This window comes from Scyliorhinus canicula, chromosome 22 (assembly GCF_902713615.1).
Source record: "Scyliorhinus canicula chromosome 22, sScyCan1.1, whole genome shotgun sequence".
Taxonomy (NCBI): domain Eukaryota; kingdom Metazoa; phylum Chordata; class Chondrichthyes; order Carcharhiniformes; family Scyliorhinidae; genus Scyliorhinus; species Scyliorhinus canicula.
In genome coordinates, this window is record NC_052167.1 from 24,232,029 (window position 1) to 24,252,768 (window position 20,740).

The window sequence follows — 20,740 nt, forward strand, 5'->3', positions numbered from 1 at the left end:
CATAGTCCCAGATGACCAAAGGATGCTCTCCCCCTCAAAAGGTGACTGGTGGTGATTTAACCTGAGGGTCACACCACCTCATGGTTGAGAAGGCAGGGCCTTCCTGAATAACTACAGCCGGTACGGCAATGGAACATGCGTTGGTGGCCTTGCTCATGAAGCAGTGTCCAGTCAAAGTGGCCATGGCGTTATTAATGAAGGTAGTGTGTGATCTACCTGCATTTAGAACCAGAAGTGACCTCAATTAACGGTATTAAAACGGCCTCTAAATAAGATCGTAGTTATGTGATTCTAGCACTGACACACTGGACTGAATAACCATCTTCTGTGATGTATGATCCTATATATATATTTGTAAACACTTTCCAAAGGACGGCCCCACAGTTCTTTATTCAGTGACAGTCCACCTCTGTTCAAGGAACACCCAATGCTTTTTATATTTTGACTTGACTTTAAATGCTCAACCACACATTCGATCAATGGGTAATTGTCTATTTGTGGTTTACAATCTATAATTTGTGTCTGAAAAAATGTTTTGCCATAACTATATGTCAGCTGACTGGTGGTATCCTCACTTATGTTTGATGATTTTAGTGGGGTTTTTTTCACTCTCACAGGAACGGTTTTTAGATGCTTCTTAATAATCACTGGGCGGCTGTGTTTGGATGAAGTCTGTGGGCGAAGCCATGCTCGAGTGTGTCGACCGCGTGATTCAATACTCTGCCAACACTGGGTTTATAGAGAGTAAATAAAACTAAACTGTTTCTGATCTTTGAACGGTCAATTATGAGAGGATGTGGAACTTGGAGTTGAGGCAGCATGAGGAAGAAGTTTGATATGCAATGATTCATTAGGATTTGGAATGCACTGCCTGGGGCGTGAAAACAGATTGAGGAGCTGAAGAGAGAATTGGAGAGATGCTAGGAGGAGAGATAATTACTGGGGTATGAGGAAAGTGTGAGGGAAGTGCAACTAACTGGGTTGATCTCCAGAAGAATTCAGGCCAACTCCAAATGGTCTCCTTCTGTGCTGGAATGAATTCATGTTTCAATAATTACTGCCAGAAATGTCCTCCAACAATGAGTTCGATCAACTAGGCTACAGACTTTGCCATTACAGGTTACAGAGGGACATAGATAAGCTGCAGAGCTGGGCTGAGAGGTGGCAAATGGAGTTTAATGTGGAGAAGTGTGAGGTGATTCACTTTGGAAAGAATAACAGAAATGCGGAATATTTGGCTAATGGTAAAATTCTTGGTAGTGTGGATGAGCAGAGGGATCTCGGTGTCCATGTACATAGATCCCTGAAAGTTGCCACCCAGGTTGATAGGGTTGTGAAGAAGGCCTATGGTGTGTTGGCCTTTATTGGTAGAGGGATTGAGTTCCGGAGCCATGAGGTCATGTTGCAGTTGTACAAAACTCTAGTACGGCCGCATTTGGAGTATTGCGTACAGTTCTGGTTGCCTCATTATAGGAAGGACGTGGAAGCTTTGGAACGGGTGCAGAGGAGATTTACCAGGATGTTGCCTGGTATGGAGGGAAAATCTTATGAGGAAAGGCTGATGGACTTGAGGTTGTTTTCGTTAGAGAGAAGAAGGTTAAGAGGTGACTTAATAGAGGCATACAAAATGATCAGAGGGTTAGATAGGGTGGACAGCGAGAGCCTTCTCCCGCGGATGGAGGTGGCTAGCACGAGGGGACATAGCCTTAAATTGAGGGGTAATAGATATAGGACAGAGGTCAGAGGTGGGTTTTTTACGCAAAGAGTGGTGAGGCCGTGGAATGCCCTACCTGCAACAGTAGTGAACACGCCAACATTGAGGGCATTTAAAAATTTATTGGATAAGCATATGGATGATAAGGGCATAGTGTAGGTTAGATGGCCTTTAGACTTTTTCCATGTCGGTGCAACATCGAGGGCCGAAGGGCCTGTACTGCGCTGTATCGTTCTATGTTCTATGTTCTATTAGGACTATTATTAGCCAAGAGGAGCATCAATTCAGATAGGACCAATAATTTTACATGGAAACATAGAAAAAAGAAGCAGTATGCGGCCATTCGAGGCTGCTTCACCATTCATTATGATCATGGCTGATCATCCAACTCAATAGCCTGATCCCACCTTCGCTCCCTATCCTTTGATTCCCTTCGCCCCAAGAGCTATATCTAACTGCTTCTCGAAAACATGCAATGTTTTGGCCTCAACTACTTCCTGTGGTAACGAACTCACTCTTGGTGAGAAATGTTTCCTCATTTCAGTTCTAAATGGTCTGCCCCGCAACATCAGACTGTGACCCCTGGTTTTGGAAACTTCCGCCATTGCGAACATTTTTCTTACCCTGTCCACTCCTGTTAGAATTTTGTAGGTTTGTGTGAAATCCTCCCTCATTCTTCTGAATTCCAGCGAATACATTTCTAACCAGCTCCATCTCCCCTCATACATCAGTCCCACCATCCCAGGAATCAGTCTGGTATACCTTCACTGCACTCCCTCGAGAGCAAGAACATCCTTCCTCAGATAAGGAGACCAAAACTGCGCACAATACTCCAGGTGTGGCCTCACCAAGGCCCTGTATAATTGCAGCAAGGCATCTCTGCTACTGTACTCGAAACCTCTCGCAATGAAGGCCAACATATCATTTGTCTTCTTCACATACATGCTTACCTTCAGCGACTGGTGTACAAGGAGACACAGATCTTGTTGCACATTCCCCCCTACTAACTTATGGGCATTCATTTAGCACTACTCCCTCTCTCCTTCAATCAATCGATCATGTCAGTAACTCATAGTTCTCTGTAACTTAGAAACATTTTATTTATTCATTTGGGGGATTTTGACTCAGTGACAGTGAAGGAACAGTGATATATTTCCAAATCAGGATGGTGAGTGACTTGGAGGGGAACCTCCAAGTGGTGGTGGTGTTCATAGAATCCCTCCAATGCTGAAGGAGGCTATTCAGCCCATCAAGTCTGTACCAAACCTCCAAAAAAGCACCCCTGCCCTATCCCCGTGACCCCACCTAACCTTTAGACGCTAAGGGGCAATTTATCATAGAATTTACAGTGCAGAAGGAGGCCATTCGGCCCATCGAGTCTGCACCGGCTCTTGTAAAGAGCACCCTACCCCCTACCCAAAGTCAACACCACCCTATCCCCATAACTCAGTAACCCCACCCAACACTAAGGGCAATTTTGGACACCAAGGGGAATTTAGCATGGCCAATCCACCTAACCTGCACATCTTTGGACTGTGGGAGGAAACTGGAGCACCCGGAGGAAACCCACGCAGACACGTGGAGAACGTGCAAAGTCCACACAGACAGACGCCCAAGGTCGGAATCTAACTTGGGTCCCTGGCGCTGTGAGGCAGCAGTGCTAACCACTGTGCTGCCGACCCATCCCCTGTTCCCAAGTATCTGCTGCTCTTGTCCTCCTAGATGGTAGTGGTCGTGGGTTTGGAAGGTGCTGCCTAATGAACCTTGGTAAGTTGCTAGGTGCCAACTTGTGGATGGTACGCAAGGCCATCACTGACTCGAAACTGACTCCAAGAGTGACCAAATGCATCTCAAAGTGAGGTGAATTTCTACACGAACGTGCCGAGTCTGAGTCGTTGACATGTAAAAGTTGAACAAATCGGCCGTGCAGCAAACTACTTGAGCACAGTGGCTGATATGCTGTACTTGTAAATAAAGAGCTTTGAAAAGAGGTTCAACCATGTCCAAGGACCCGGGGAGCATTAAAAACCACCCATGAGGCTGTAGGGTTTGAATACTGCAGAAAGTGCATTCGAGCTTTCGCTAAGGTTGACCTGTTGTTCAGATACTCCAAGAACAGGGACACTGCAAGCAGGATTTAATTTTTGTTCCCTCAGAAAGGACACCAATGATATGTACACATTGACACTTGATAGTAGGGTAATCAAGTCTTTGGAATTATGTTTGCAACCAATGGTTTGTGAAAGACTTGGGAACAGCAGTAAATTACATTTAGCCCCTCGAACCGCACAACTTGCACTCTGCCCCCATCAATTCCAATCTAGCTGGGTAGGGTGAAAATACTACCTCCCCGCCAACCTCCCATTGCCCAATGCACCACACCTCCTCAAGTGCAGGATAGGTAGATTGGCCACTCTAAATTGCCCCTTAATTGGAAAAAATAATTGGGTACTCTAAATTTATAATAAAAAAAAATACTAGGTGAGATCTTGTCGAAAGCCTTCTGAAAGTCTAAATAAACTGCATCCACCGGTTCTCCCTGGTCAATTCGACTAATTCCATCTTCAAAGAATTCCAGTAGATTTGTCAAGCTTGATTTCCCTTCTCGTAAATCCATGCTAACTTTGCCTGATTATACCACTGCTTTCCAGTGCTACAAAATCCTTGATAATGGACCCCAGCAACTGACGTTAGGCTCACTAGTCTATAGTTCCCTGTTTTCTCTCTACCCCCCCTTTTTGAATAGCGGGCATATATTAGCTACCCTTCAATCTGTAGGAACCATTTCAGAGTCCAAAGAGTGTTGGAAAATGACCACCAAGGTATGTACTATTTCTAGGGCCACTTCCTTAAGTTCTCTGGGATGCAGATTATCAGACCCTGGAGATTTATCCGCCTTCAATACCATTAATTTCTCTACTAATACTGATTTCCGTCAGCTCCTCAATAAAACTTGTGTTTCTCATAACTCCCGGTACATAATTCATGTCTTCCTGTGTGAAGACAGAAGCAAAGTACCAATTTAGTTTGTCGGCCATTTTGTTCCCTGTTATGAATTCCCAGGTTTCTGAGTGTAAGGGGCCTTCATTCGTTTTCATCAATCTTGTTCTCTTTACATACCTGTAGAAACTTTTGCAGTCAGTCTTTATGTTCCCTCCTTTCAAATTGTATTTTCCTCTTCTTAATCAATCCCTTGGTCCGCCTTTGCTGAATTTTAAACTGTTCCCAATCCTCAAGTCGATTGTTTTCTTGCGCTAATTTGTAAGCCTCTTCTTTGAATCTAATACTATCTCTATTTCCCTTTCTAAGCCATGGTTTGGCCACAGTTTTCTTTCTGCTCTTGCACCAAATAGGAATAAACAACTTTTGGAGTTCACCTATTTGTTCCTTGAATGCTGCCATTGCCTGTATACCACTCCTATGAATATTTTTTGCCCCTTAGTGTTTCTTAATTCGACCCATACTGATTCCACATCATCTGTGCTAATATCCTTCCTCAATATTGTATCGATACCTTCTTTAATCAACAATGCATCTTCACCACATTTTCCTTTCTGTCTGTCCTTCCTAAAAACTGAATAGCCCTCAATGTGTATTTCCTATCCTTGGTCACCCTGGAGCCATGTCTCCATCATCCCAACTATATCATACCCCTTTACATCTATCTACGCAACTAATTCATTCATTTTATTTTGAATGCTCCGAGCATTCAGGTGGAACACTTTACGAGTAGTTTTTTTCAACTTTCCTTGCCCCGTTCCTACTATTTTTTACTGTCTCCTTATCTGACTGGACCTTGATTTTTCTGCCTATCACTTTTCTTATTCTCCTTGCTGTCTTTTATTCTTGATGTGGAGATGCCGGCGTTGGACTGGGGTGAGCACAGTAAGAAGTCTTACAACACCAGGTTAAAGTCCAACAGGTTTGTTTCAAACACGAGCTTTCGGAGCGCAGCTCCTTCCGGGAAGGAGCTGCGCTCCGAAAGCTCGTGTTTGAAACAAACCTGTTGGACTTTAACCTGGTGTTGTAAGACTTCTTACTGTCTTTTATTCTTGTTCTTGATTTCATCCCTGCTCTGAATCCTTACATAGGTTCCCATTCCCCCTGCCATGTTAGTTTAAACTCTCCCAACCACTCTAGCAAGTACCCCCTAGCAAAGACCGTCCCGGTCTTTGACCCTAGGACCATGGAGGCAACATACCATCCGGGAGTCTCTTTTGTGGCCTCAGAGACATCTATCTATTCCCCTCACCATTGAATCCCCTCTGACTATTGCATTTCTGCAACTTTTGCTCCTCCCCTCTGCAGTAGAGCCAGCCGTGGTGCTACACATTCGGTTGCTGCCGTTATTCCCTGAGAGGTCGTTCCCTTCAATAGTATCCAAAACGGTATATCTGTTTTGCAGGGGAATAGCCACAGGAGATATCTGTATTGCCTGCCTCGTCCTATTGCTCACCATTCCCTTTCTGCCGACGGAGTCTGGGCCTGCGGTGTTATCACATCTCTATAACTGCTATCCGTGATATTCCCCACCTCCTGGGCATCCGACAGTGGCCCCAGACGCCGCTCATGCTCCAAAACTTGGACTTTCGGGAGCTGCTGCTGGAAACACTTCCTGCACACATGCTGATCCTGGAAACTGGAAGTGTTCCTTGTCTCCCACATGGAGCAGGAAGAGCAGACCATGGCTTGGAGCTCTCCTGCCATGTCTTACACTTGTAAGTTAAATTAATCCTTTTAATATCAATCAGTAACAACTTGGGCCCTTCTTCTCTGTTGTTATAGAATATATCTCTGTAAGGATCCTCCTATTAAACCCTGTCTTTCAATTATTTTTTCTTTTAATTTTCATTATTCTGCTATTTCAGTTTATGTACTTGCACAATTAACGGGACCTATACCTTATAGATGAACTTCACCTTTAATTTAAAGAACAAAGAAAAGTACAGCACAGGAACAGGCCCTTCGGCCCTCCAAGCCTGTGCCGACCATGCTGCCCGTCTAAACTAAAATCTTCTACACTTCCGGGGTCTGTATCCCTCTATTCCCATCCTATTCATGTATTTGTTAAGATGCCCCTTAAATGTCACTATCGTCCCTGCTTCCACCACTTCCTCCGGCAGCGAGTTCCAGGCACCCACTACCCTCTGTGTAAAAAAACTTGCCTCGTACATCTCCTCTAAACCTTGTCCCTCACACCTTCAACCTTTGGCCCCTAGTAATTGACCCCTTTACCCTGGGAAAAAGCCTCTGACCCCTCTACCCTGGGAAAAAGCTGTCTCTGCCCCTCATAATTTTGTAGACCTCTATCAGGTCGTCCTTCAACCTCCATCGTTTCAGTGAGAACAAACCGAGTTTATTCAACCACTCATCATAGCTAATGCCCTCCAAAACAGGCAGCATCCTGGTAAATCTCTTCTGCACACTCTCTAAAGCCTCCACATCCCTCTGGTAGTGTAAAAAATAGAAATCTACAGAAGCATGTGCTGTTTGGCTTTACATCAATGATGATTCATCTTGATAGACTTGGTAGTCGGACAATTCGCTGTTTTACCTTGCCAGGGGCTTAGGTGATAGTCGATGCTGATTGGTGCAGACTATTCTGGAATGTTCTGCAAAAGCTGAAAGGCTTCATCGTGATTTAGTATTGTTTTGAACTCAGAGCTGAAGGTGGCTTTTGTTAGCTTCTCTCTCCCTGTAAGTGTAAGTCTCTGTCAGACACCCAATTGGAGACCCTGTTTTCTCCTGGGCACAGCTGGAGGGCATTCTGTGCGGAGTCTGCATGTTCGCCTCATGTCTGCGTGGGTTTCCTCCGGATGCGCCGGTTTCCTCCCACAATCCAAAGACATGTGGGTTAGGTGATTTGGCCGTGATAAATTGCCCTTAGTGTCCAAAGGGCCTGAGAGGAGTTATTGGGTTACAAGTATGGGGCAGGGGTGTGGGCTTAGGGGGTGCTCTTTCCAAAGGCCAGTGCAGACACGATGGGCCAAATGGCCTCCTTCTGCACTGTAAATTCTATGACTGGAGACCAATTAAGAGTAAAACCCAGGCTGAGATAGCTCTCAGTGGTTTGAGGGGAAACAAAGAAAATCTTAAGGACATTGAGGCAAGCCACCAGCTGCAGGCAGGGTTAATAGTTTAGCAACCCTTTTAAACTCTCATGTCGGGAACTTTGACCTTGTCTCAGAACAGCTGTTGTCCATTCTGGTGGAGTTAGAAACAGGTAAGAAATACACAGGCTTGAGGCTGTTCATTTGAGTGAAGAACCAGGTTAATAAAAGGCAAAGTGACTTCCCCAGAGGAAACCCTACAGCCTCGGGGTTCTGACTGAATGCTGCTGCCAGAAGATCCTCGTTAACAACCCAACCAGTGGTTCCAATCAGTCCACATCCTGGAAGGGCAGCCAGCTGGTAGAACGGCCTCAACATCCAAAGCAAAGACACTCATCCCCCATTTCATATCAATCGTCTTTATTTTATCCCATCCACTCCCTCTCTGTGGGCGAGATTCTCCGGACTCACGACGGGTCGAAGAATAGCGGGCGTCGGAAATTTTTACGGCGACGCTGTTCCGACGCCCTCCCGCTATTCTCCGAACCCCGCAAATTGTCGGAGTCGCGTTTCCTGACAAACGCCTCCTTCCCGCCCCTGACACGACCAGAATCGCCACTGAGAGCCCCCCCGCTATTCACTGGCCCGGATGGGCCGAAGTCCCGACGTCATGGCGCCCTGTTTGGACGTCGTGAAACACACCTGCTTTTTAAATTCGTCAACCAGTCGGCCTGGCTGACGACTGCTTGGAGGAGGTCAGGGCACCACTCTGCGCACCGCTCAGCGCACCGCTCGAGTCTGGCCACAACGGGGAAGGCATCCCTGGGAACGGGAGGGGGTCCAGAACGGGGGCAGTGGGGGGAGACGGGGGAGGCAGTGGGGGAGACGGAGGTGGCAGTGGGGGAGACGGGGGAGGCAGTGGGGGAGACGGAGGTGGCAGTGGGGGAGACGGAGGGGGCAGTGGGGGAGACGGAGGGGGCAGTGGGGGGGAGACGGGGGAGGCAGTGGGGGAGACGGAGGTGGCAGTGGGGGAGACGGAGGGGGCAGTGGGGAAGACGGAGGGAGCAGTGGGGGAGACGGAGGTGGCAGTGGGGGAGACGGAGGGGGCAGTGGGGGGGAGACGGGGGAGGCAGTGGGGGAGACGGAGGTGGCAGTGGGGGAGACGGAGGGGGCAGTGGGGGGCGACGGAGGGGGGGGGGTTAGGTAGAGAGTGAGCCGTCCAACCCCGTAACAAAATGTCTGCCACCATGCCATGGTGTGCAGGTGACGAGGACACGGCCGCTGGTTCCCCTGTGGCTTCCGGCCACAGGCCACTGACGCACCCGTGAGGAGGCCATAGTTTACTGGCCGTTGGATGCAGAAAGTGACCAGGGGTTAGGCTGACCGCGTGTCAGCAGCGCGACCAGGCCACCGGGACACACTGGTATCCAATGGCTGGCGGCTGCCGAGGTGTCGACTAACGTCCGTCTAACATGTTCCGTTTCTCTGCCCCCCACCACCCTTCTGTAGGTTAGCACGATGTATGGGAACAGAACGCCTATGTTCTGCGCAGTGGTTGGGGCAGCTCTACTGGATTTGGAGATGCAGCAGCATCCACACCCACAACCCGCAGTGGCTGCAGGGCCAGCTGCAGCAGCAGAGGGAAGGGCCGAGGAGTTGCCAGTCGTCGAGCAGCATGGGGGGGGGAGGAGGAGGACGAGGAGGAAGAGGAAGAGGAGAGAGTGAGGGTGCAGCCACGGCGTCAGAGGCGACGACCAAAGCCGAGGGTGTACCGTGTCCGGGTCTCTTTCCTAACAACGACGGATATCACCTGCAGGAGAAGACTCCGGCTGAGTAGGCAGACGGTGATACATATCTGCGAACTCCTGTCGCACCTCGCCCCACGTGGAACGGGGGGAGGACACGCGATCCCGGTAGCCATCAAGGTGACGGTCGCTCTGAACTTCTATGCTACCGGCTCCTTCCAGTCTCCGAGCGGGGACGTCTCTGGGATCTCCCAGTCATCGGTGCACAGGTGCATCCGGGATGTGACCGACGCCCTCTATGCCATCGCCGATCGCTACATCACCTTTCCCGAGGACCGAGCAAGTCAAGACTCACGAGCCCGTGGATTTGCCAGTGTGGCCGGGATACCGAGGGTTCAGGGGTCAATCGACTGTGTTCACATCCCCATGCGCCCGCCTGCTGTGGACAGGGACGTGTTCACAAACAGGAGGGGGACATACTCCATTAATGTCCAGGTGGTATGCGACCCCCACATGAGGTTCATGAACGTCTGTGCAAGGTTCCCAGGGAGTGTGCATGACTCCTACATACTAGCGCAGTCGTTCATCCCTGCGATGTTTGAGGGACGTCCCCCCCGGCTGAGGGGCCGGTTGCTAGGTGACAGGGGTTATCCGCTGAGGTCTTGGCTGATGACGCCGATACGGAGGCCTCAGACCAATGCGGAAACACGATACAACGAGGCCCATGCAGCAACCAGGGGTGTGGTGGAGCGCTGCCTTGGCCTCCTGAAGATGAGATTCAGGTGCCTGGACCGCTCCGGAGGGGCCCTGCAGTACCAGGCCGACAGGGTCGCTCGCATTGTAGTGGTCTGCTGTGCGCTGCACAACATCGCGATGCAGAGGGGAGATGACCTGTTGCAGGAGGCGGAGGGAGAAGCTAGTGGCAGTGGTGCCAGCACAGAGGAGGAGGAGGAGGAGGAGGAGGAGGAGGAGGAGGAGGAGGAGGAGGAGGAGGAGGACGCTGGCGGAGTGGCGGGCGCAGCACGCAGACACGACCCAGGTGCTGGTGATGTCCAGGAGGCGGCACGACGGACCCGGCAAGGACGGCGGGCACGCGACGCCATGGTGGCAGCATGGTTCACGCATCGCATGTGACGTCCCCGATGAACACCAAACCACCACCTGCATCGCTAGTCATGCAGAGGGTCACCACACAACTGCCACCACCACAACCCCCCCCCCCCCCCCCCCCCCCTCAGTGTACACTGCTCCACTTCGACATGACGCTTATCACTGGGTCCAGACGGAATGGCACAACATTGATGGCTGTGTCAGCGGGTGTGATCAGTGCCATGTGGAATGATGACAGCCCGCTCTGCGAAGAGCTGTGAGCTCAGAATCGTTAGAGAGAGTCTGATCCATGGCAATAGCTGAACCATCCACCTTGGTGGCCGCTGAGTTCGTCACTGACACTCCATCACGTGCCCGCGTGGGCTAGCTGTGGGAGGGGGGTAGGGGCAGGGACTGCACACCCGGCACCGAGGTTTCACCACCCGTCACCCCCAGCGACACTCGGTCACCATCACGATTCCTGTGGCTGTGGAACAATCACACGGTATTACAAGTAAGGTGGAACAGTGCGTTTAATATTAACAATTATTTACAGGTGCCCTAGCCCCTACAACTAAACTGTGCCCTTCACCCGTGCCAACTTACTCAGTGTCTATCTTAGTTGCCTTACGGGCCCTACCACTACGTCTAAGTGAATCCCCAGATGATACAGCAGGAGTGGAGGAGGATTGCTGCGAATCGCCCCCCTCGACTCGTTTCTCCTTGGCCAAGCGTTTCCTGGGGCGACCCGGCCTTGATGGGCCAGGCTGCTCTGCGGGCGTCTCGGGTGACATTGTGCCACCCTGCTCTGCCTGCTGCCCACCCGATGCACCAGGGATGGGACGGGGGGAGGCCGAGAATTCCGGGACGTCCCGTGATGGAGTTAATGGGACGGGCCCCGAAACCTCCTCCTCCCTCGGGGAGCCCGGTGGCCCCCGGGCCTCACTTTGGGACAGAGGTGCGAGCGGGGAGGTTCCCCGTCGCACCACCGACACCTGGCGCTGCCAGTCCTGGAGGCCTGCAACGGTATCCACCAGGATCCGAAGGTTTGCAGAAACGGAGTCCAGGGAGTTAGACATTCCCGCCAGGGACTGTGCGATCTCAACCTGATTGTGCACGACGCCATCCAGCACATGTGTCAGGCGGTTGATGCTCTCGGCGACTGACTGCTGCGACTGGCCAATGACCTGCTGAGACTCGGCCATGGCCCGCAGGGCGCCGGCAATGTCGGTTTGGCTCTGGCACATTGCTGCCTGTGAGAGGGCAACCCTGTCCAGGGCCGAGGATGACGCGTGCACATTAATCCCAACGTCTTGCATAACCTGACCCATTGCCTCCACCGCGGATGCCACCCGTGCGGTGTCGGACTGGGTCTCTGCCATGAGCGGCACCACTCCCTGCTCTTGGACGCGGATCGACTCCTCTAACAGCGTCTGCAGAGTCTGGAAGGAAGCCCTCATCCCGTCATTGTTTCCCTGGGTTTCCTGAGGCATCGGCTGTGCGGGTGGGTTGAGAAACTCCAGGAACTCCGAAAACGTCTGGGAGCCAGCTGCATCCTGGGCCTGGTCTGGCCTCCGCGAGTCCGGGCCCTCTGTTGCTCCGACCTCCACCTGCTGTACCTGCTCATCTGTGATGTGCCAACCAGACTGTGCCCCAGGAGACTCATCACTAAATAGGCCCGCCGGGGTGTGTATCTCTGGGATGATGGAAGTGGTAGGAGAAAGCAGTGCCGCAAGCCCGACGCTCTCAATGGTTAGGTCCTCGTCCAGGGTGTGGGGCCGCTCAGCGACAGGAGGGTTGTCCCTGGCCATTTCTGGTGGTGGTGGTGGACCTCGAACCCTCTGTGCGTCCTGGTCCGCAGATTGGGTTGGGGCAGATTGGGCTGCCCGCTGATCGGGCACCCTCTGTTGTGAGGCCCCGGGTGAGGTGGCGGCAGATTCCTGTCTCCGTCTGCAGCCAGACGGCCCTGGTCGTTCGGCATCACGTCCTAGGGAAGAGAATGAGACGGGTTATTTCGATTTGCTCGGCAGGCCGCTGGACGGTCCCAGTGGGCAGGGTGTGTGAAGGGACAGAGGATGGGGAGGTGTCCCAGTGGGCAGGGTGTGTGAAGGGACAGAGGATGGGGAGGTGTCCCAGTGGGCAGGGTGTGTGAAGGGACAGAGGATGGGGGGGGGGGAGGGTGTTTGTCAGGGAGGGTTGTCTCACTTGCTGCAGTTCCGCCAACCTCGCATTGCGCGATATCGCGGTTGGCAGACCCCCCAACAAGGTCCAGTGCCCTCTGTTCAAAGGTGCTGAGGGGGTGCATGTTGGGCGAACCCCCTCCAGTCTTGTGCCGCTCACGGTGGTTATGACCGGCCTTGGCCTGTTGGGGGAGGAAACATAGGTAGATCATTACAAAACGGTAGGTATCAGAAGTCCGTTCTGATACTGGCACAGTTTGGGGGGGGGGGGCAAGTTGTCATCAGATGATTGCATCTCTCCTCGGGGCCAGAGCGCTGGGTCTGTGACAACTTTGTGAACCACCCTCAAATAACTCTGCCCCAATCCCTCTCCCCCCCCCCCCCCCCCCCCCCGGGCAGTTAAGGGGGAGGGATGGTTGTGACTAGGGGGCACCCTCATGGCACTTACCCTGGCAGACCTGGTGAGGTCGTGTAGCTTCTTTCGGCACTGCTCTGCTGAGCAAGGGGTCTGCCCCACAGCACTGACGGCAGCAGCCACGTCACGCCAGGCCTGGCGTACCGTGCTGGCAGGTTGGCGATGCCCTCTCCGCGGGCGGATGATGCCCCTCCTCTGCTCCACGGCATCGAGCAGCGCCTCGACGTCTGCATCAATAAAGCGAGGTGCAGCTCGCCTAGGCTCCGACATCCTGCCCGACAGATTCTGTGGTCGCCCGCGCCTTTTTACGGCGTCGGGTGGCGTCACATGGGCGGGTTCGTGTCGTCGTCGCGTTCCGTCGTCATCACGCACGTAATTGACGCGGCCGCGCTGCTAGCCCATTTCCAGGAAGTGAATCGGTCGGGAAATGAAGCCTTCGCGACCGTCGTAAAACGGTCCCGATTTTTACGACCGTTTGCCGACTTTCCGCGGGTGCGGAGAATTTCGCCCTGTGTGTCTGTCTTGTGGGCATTTGGGTAAAGGTGAGACAGTGAAAGTGGGGGAGTAGTCGTAGCTTGGGGAGTCATAGCTAGCCATTATACTATTATAATTAACATAAGAACATAAGAACTAGGAGCAGGAGTAGGCCATCTGGCCCCTCGAGCCTGCTCCGCCATTCAATGTGAATCATGGCTGATCTTTTGTGGACTCAGCTCCACTTTCCGGCCTGAACACCATAACCCTTAATCCCTTTATTCTTCAAAAAACTATCTATCTTTATCTTGAAAGCATGTAATGAAGGAGCCTCAACTGCTTCACTGGGCAGGGAATTCCATAGATTCACAACCCTTTGGGTGAAGATATTCCTCCTGAGCTCAGTCCTAAATCTACTTCCCCTTATTTTGAGGCTATGTCCCCTAGTTCTACTTTCGCCCGCCAGTGGAAACAACCTGCCCGCATCTATCCTATCTATTCCCTTCATAATTTTATATATGTTTCTATAAGATTCCCTCCCCCTCATCCTTCTAAATTCCAATGAGTACAGTCCCAGTCTACTCAACCTCTCCTCGTAATCCAACCCCTTCAACTCTGGGATTAACCTGGTGAACCTCCTCTGCACACCCTCCAGGGCCAGTACGTCCTTTCTCAGGTAAGGAGACCAAAACTGAACACATTACTCCAGTTGTGGCCTCATTAACACCTGATACAGTTGTAGCATAACCTCCCTAACCTCCCAATTTTTGCATGTATTATCTCTATTTTTGTTATAAATAAAGTTGTGTGTTTCAATTACAAATCTGGTGCCTGCAAGTCATTGAAACAGTCAAGGGCCAAACAACTTTATATGATTTATTATTTAATCAACTTGCGTTGGGACTCCGGGGCCTGTGGGACTGGAATTGACCACACACTCGCCCCAGGGTTGTAACATTTCTTTCAAGCGATGAATCACAGAATATCTTAACAATTATATCTAATCATAGTAGTAAGTACCTACCCAACTATACTCACCCAAGCACCAAGCAGATGTTTAAGTTTACTTAGGAGATGTAAACTTGCACTCCGCTCTTTCTTACAGTCTTTTAACCACCTGATTCTGCTCTTGGTAAATTTATAAAAACCCAACAGAAGGAAGCCATTTGGCCTCCCATACCCACTCCCCTATCCCATACCTATAACACTGCCTAATCTTTGGACACTAAGGGGCAATTTAGCATGGTTAACCCATCTAACTTGCACACCTTTGGACTGTGGCAGGAAACCGGAGCAACCGAAGGAAATTCACGCAGACACGGGGAGAACGTGTAAACTCCACACACCAAAGTCGGAATTGAACCCATTTCCCCTGGTGCTGTGAATCCCTCGCTAATCCCCTTGGAGCCACTTAAACTAGCTGAGGAGAATACCCTGCCCTAATTAATGTCATCTACCCCTTGTCCGTTTGATCTCCTCGAGACTCAGAAACCGCACCAGCTTTCGCATGGAGAAAAATTCAGTGAGTCAGTGTTCGATGCACAAGACAGCGAATCCATTATTAACTTGGAAAAGAATCACATCCTTATATCTAACCTTACATAACTTCAGATTGCGTGACCTCGCGTTCCCCTAAGCTATTCATTAGAAACAAAGGACAGGATTTAAGGTTTCGAACATCTCCTGTGGAAATTTTCAACGTTTCACATTTTAAAGCTGGCCCGAACAGCAGGGCCGCCCGGAGGAGGAATCCCTCCACAGGAGCAGTGGACAGGCAGGTGGGGAAGTTTTTGAAGCTTGCCTGAAGCACTGGCTGCTGGGAGGTTGCCTCCAGGAAACGGGCCGAATCCCTGATAATCACGTGTTGTGGAGGCAAGCAGCACCTTTCCAGCTAGCTAGTTCTGGGCGCGGGGGGGGGGGGGGGGGGATCCCAGAGGCCACTATTACAAGTGGTGTGGTTATTGAGGCAATTCTAAAGAGGGCACCACAGAGGGGGAAAACGGCCAGCCTCTGACAATTGGTTTTAGCAGGCCATTAATTTACCTACTGCCTGTTAGCAGGTAGCTCCTACCACCATCAATCCGGTCTTCCTAAAATATGGCGTCAAACACTCTGTCCAAACTATCTAAGCAACCACAGCCCAGCTCTAAGCAGCCACAGCCCAGCTCTAAGCAACCACAGCCCAGCTCGAAGTCAGAAAGTTGTTGGTTCAAGCTTAACCTCAGACACTTGAGCATATAATCTAGATGGATATCTTAGTCCAATGCTGTGGGATTGGTATATTGTGAAAGGTTCTGTATTGTGATGAAATTCTGAGTTGATGTCGCCTCTGGCCGTTCAGTTATGAAGCACTGCTGGGAGTTCTTCGGTGCCCTGGTCAGTATATTGCCTTCAGCTATCACCATTGAAACAGATCAAGTACGTGACAGTTTAATTCACGGTTCGTGTGTTTTAGAATTCTACTTTTAGTTTTGGGAATTTAAGTTTCGATTGTGGGAATGGGGCATTTAATTGGGGAACCGATGAGTCACCATGTGGCAAATGCAGTTTAAACAAGCTTGAAGTTTATGACACTTAAAAGGTTGGCACTGTGTTGATTTAAGAGGTTAACATTTAGAAAGGTAAATCATAAACCAGCAAGTAGGCTTACTTCATTCAAGAACGAGAGACATGACATCAACAACTCTTGTAGTGAGAGAAATCCAGAAAGATGTTTTCCTTTTCGGAGTTATAGCTTAATTAGTTTAAAAGCATGCAGAAAATCCTGAAGGGTTGTAAAGTCAATGCATTCCTTCAAATCAAAGGAGCTTTAAATGAGGATCCTAACCTAAAGGAACGTTTGAGGACATCCTCGAGCGTGCCACGTTGCCATGGACATTAGTGGAATTTAGAGAGATTTTATGGTTTCAATTTATTTGGATGTTTGCCGAGTGAGACCCTTAGCTGCAGTTTGGAATGTATGTGTGGTGAGCTCACAGAGAAGATAACCAAAATAGTTCGTTAGGCCGTCACTGTGAGCAGAGTAAAGCCATTGTCATGTGAGTGTCCCTTAAAGAAAGGTTTTTGTCTTATCACATGGCATCAGTAATGTTGTTCAGTGGGTGGAGCTGGGCTGTGGTTCTGGGAGCTTTTTTTTCGTTTCGCTTTCACATTTGGCTGCTGTGGACTCAGACAGAGAACAGATTTTTTTTGGCCTGCCTCTCTCTCTTCATTTTAAAAACTGTTTTCTTTACAGCTTGGTAACTTAAAAGAGATAATTGCTTTCTGGAAGGAATTCAAATCTGCTGCTTGAAAAGTGGAACAGAGTATTAGTAACAACAGTCTTACTCAAGTGAGAAAGGTGTGTGTTGAGCCACGCCTTTGAAAAGGGGCTTCTGGTTTTACTTGGATTTTGTTATTGAATTGGAACAGTTAAGGAGGAATTCATTAAGGGTTATACATAGATTACTGTAGCTGCGTGGGGTCTTTATGTTTGTAGTTGATAAAAAATCTTGCTGTGTGTGTTTATACAAATGTTAACTAAAATTTTAGAATAAAGTTTATTTTCTTGATTAAACGCGCCTAAGAAGTCTGTTGAATAACACCTGAAATGAAGGCTCCCATGCTCATCCTAGCCAAATTCAACATATAGGTGTAGGTCAGTTGGACTCCATAATACTCAGTATTTAAAGCCTGGCCCATAACAAACTCTTCATCATATATCACGTGAAATGTCGGTAGAGTTCAATCTCATGATTAATCGTGTTGTTAAGTTAATTGTGCTTGTCTTGTTTAAGACTTTTATGTACAATTAGGTTGGTTTTTGTTTAAAAACCTACAATCATGTGGCATAGTTCTCATGGTTAAAATCAGGGGCGAGGTCATAGGATTTACAGTGTAGAAGGAGGCCACTTGGCCCATCGAGTCTGCACCGGCTCTTGGAAAGAGCACCCTACCCAAGGTCAACACCTCCACCCTATCCCCATAACCCAGTAACCCCACCCAACACTAAGGGCAATTTTGGACACTAAGGGCAATTTAGCATGGCCAATCCACCTAACCTGCACATCTTTGGACTGTGGGAGGAAACCGGAGCACCCGGAGGAAACCCACGCAGACACGGGGAGGATGTGCAGCCTCCGCATAGACAGTGGCCCAAGCCGGGAATCGAACCTGGGACCCTGGAGCTGTGAAGCAATTGTACTATCCACAAGGCTACCGTGCTGCTGACAATGGGAGACGTCACGAGACTCGTAACCCTGAGTCGCAGAATAATGCTCTGGAGACACTGGTTCAACTCCCACCAAGGCAGCTGGTACAACTGAAATTCAATTACTAATTCTGGAATTGAAAGCTAGCCTCAGTAATGGCGAGCATGGAACTATCATGAAAACCTGTCTGGTTTGCTAATGTCCTTCAGAAAAGCAAATCTGCCATCTTTATCTGTCCTGGCCTACACGTGACTCCAGATAAGAGTAATGTGGCTAATTCTTAACTGCCCTCTAAAATGGCCAAGTAAGCCACTTAGTTCAAAGGCAATTAGGGATGGGCAACAAATGTTGACCTTGCCCATATCCCATTAAAGAATTAAAAATAAATAAGGTGGTTGGATTTCCCTTTAAAATGTTAACGGAACCCAACATCATTGCAACACTGTTTATCGAACCTTGCTGTGCAAAAATGATTCTTACTTTCCCTACGCAACGAGAATGATTATTCTTTGTGACCTTTAAGACTTGTCTGAATAGACACACGAACAGACACGATATAGAAGGATACAGGCGGTTGATCTAGATAGGACATGTGATCGGCGCAGGCTTAGAGGGCCGAGGGGCCTGTTCCTGTGCTGTACTGTTCTTTATTCTTCAAAATGATTCATTAATAGTGAAAGACTTTGCAACAACTGAGGAAATGACAGGCGCTGCATCGACAACATTTTCTCTTTAATTCTGCAGCCCGCTGTGAAACTCTGACTGGAGGATGGCCAATCCAAGTGGTCAAGATTACAAACCTGACCACAGTCTGTTTGCACTCTGCAGTCAACTTGCTGTTTGTAGTGATGTGAATTGAGCATCTGACACGAGTCTGTCAACACACTGCATGGTCTAATCAACGTTCTATAGAATCATAGAATCTCCACGGTGTAGAAGGAGGCAATACAGCCCATATCTCCACGGTGCAGAAGGAGGCAATACGGCCCATCAAGTCTGCATCGACCCTCTGAAAGGGCATCTCACTCGCCCTGCCCTATCCACGTAACCCCTTCCTTGGCGTGCCCAATCCACCTAACCCGCACATCTGTCGACTGTGGGAGGAAACCGGAGCACCCGGAGGAAATCCACGCAGGCGCGGGGGAGAACGTGCAGACTCCACACAGGCAGTCACCCGAGGTCGGAATTCAACCCTGTGCTGTGAGGCAGCAGTGCTAACCACTGTGATTGCCCGGTTTATATTGTTCAAGTTATTTCATTTAAAAGGATGGTGAGCTGGTATCTTTATATTAAAGAATCAATACTGCGACAGGCTGGTCCATTGAAGCTGGGAGGCCTTTGATTGCGGCCCCCCCCCCCCCCCCCCCCCCCCCAAGCTTTGAGAGCCAACCCACATCCCTGGATTGAACAGGGAAACTACCTCCAGGCCAATCAAGGCCAGGGAGTGAGGGCAGATCAAATCCCAAAGAGTGATTGCTTCCCCCGTCCCACTCCACGTGGTTGCATTGAAGACCCGGAAAGAGTTGTGGCTCCCGATTCCCACCCCCCAGTCTGAAAGTCCAGCCTCGGAGAGTGGGAAAGAGAATCCGACAAGTTCTGTCTGATTCAAAGAGGGTCATTCTCAGCTGATTGCCGAGGTATCTGTCAAGTGCAGAGGCTTAACGTGCCAGAGTGCAACCGAGCACGGGAATGTCTGAGGTCATGTTGCAGTTGTACAAATCTCTGGTGCGGCCGCATTTGGAGTATTGCGTGCAGTTCTGGTCACCGCATTATAGGAAGGATGTGGAAGCTTTGGAAAGGGTTCAGAGGAGATTTACCAGGATGTTGCCTGGTATGGAGGGAAGATCTTATGAGGGAAGGCTGAGGGACTTGAGGCTGTTTTTGTTAGGGAGAAGAAGGTTGAGAGGTGACTTAATAGAGGCATACAAGATGATCAGAGGGTTAGATAGGGTGGACAGTGAGAGCCTTTTTCCTCGGATGGTGATGTCTAGCACAAGGGGACATAGCTTTAAATTGAGGGTAGATAGATATAGGACAGATGTCAGAGGTAGGTTCTTTACTCAGAGTAGTAAGGGCGTGGAATGCCCTGCCTGCAACAGTAGTGGACTCGCCAACACTAAACGCATTCAAATGGTCATTGGATAGACATATGGACGATAAGGGAATAGTGTAGATGGGCTTTAGAGGGGTTTCACAGGTCGGCGCAACATCGAGGGCCGAAGGGCCTATACTGCGCTGTAATGTTCTATGTTCTATGTCGTCGTGTATCCTCCCAAACAATCCAATATCGGCATTTCCCACACAGCATCTTTCAGTCAGACTTACTCCAGCCAAAGAAAGGAGGGAGGCTCCAAGCCAACGAGTACAACCAGACTCCCATCAGGATGGAGACAGCTCGCTTCTTGGACAACATTCCAATGGAAGCCAGGGGTCGGGTGATCACAAAATATCTGTCGGCCGCAATGACAACCAGCGTAATCATCGAGGAGATTCCAAAGAGGGCGCCACAGAAAGCGTACAGCTCACAGCCTGCGAGAAGAGCGGGAGGGGTAGAAAGAGAGGCATCAGGTACTGAAAGTAATAACGTCTATTTAAGGGTTAATGTCTAGTCTTAGAGCTCATTCACATTGGGATAATTTAATGGTGCGAGTGCTTGGAATATTACAACGAACATCAGCAAAGGTTCGGTTGGTGAATCTCCCACTGAAAGGCAGGAATTTTCCAGCCCTCCCCCTCCCCCCCACCCCCTCCCCCATCCCCCCCCCCCCAAGCGAGGTTTTCCGCTGGACTTTTGAACAGCTCGCCGCCGTATTTTCTAGCCGGGACTGCAAAATTCCGACCCTCTGGGGTCGTGGTGGCCGCCGGTTACAACGGATAACAGGA

General features: G+C 49.9%; 1 protein-coding gene across 5 annotated transcripts in view; it reads right to left on the bottom strand.

Moving 5' to 3' along the window:
- opn4a (opsin 4a (melanopsin)) overlaps nt 1–20,740 on the bottom strand; it is a 97,360-nt gene that overhangs the window by 38,758 nt on the left and 37,862 nt on the right. For all 5 annotated transcript variants that reach the window (XM_038783085.1, XM_038783084.1, XM_038783088.1 and 2 more), the window contains one exon: nt 20,183–20,386. In XM_038783085.1, coding sequence (XP_038639013.1) covers nt 20,183–20,386 — 204 coding nt within the window. The remainder of the gene's footprint in view (nt 1–20,182; nt 20,387–20,740) is intronic.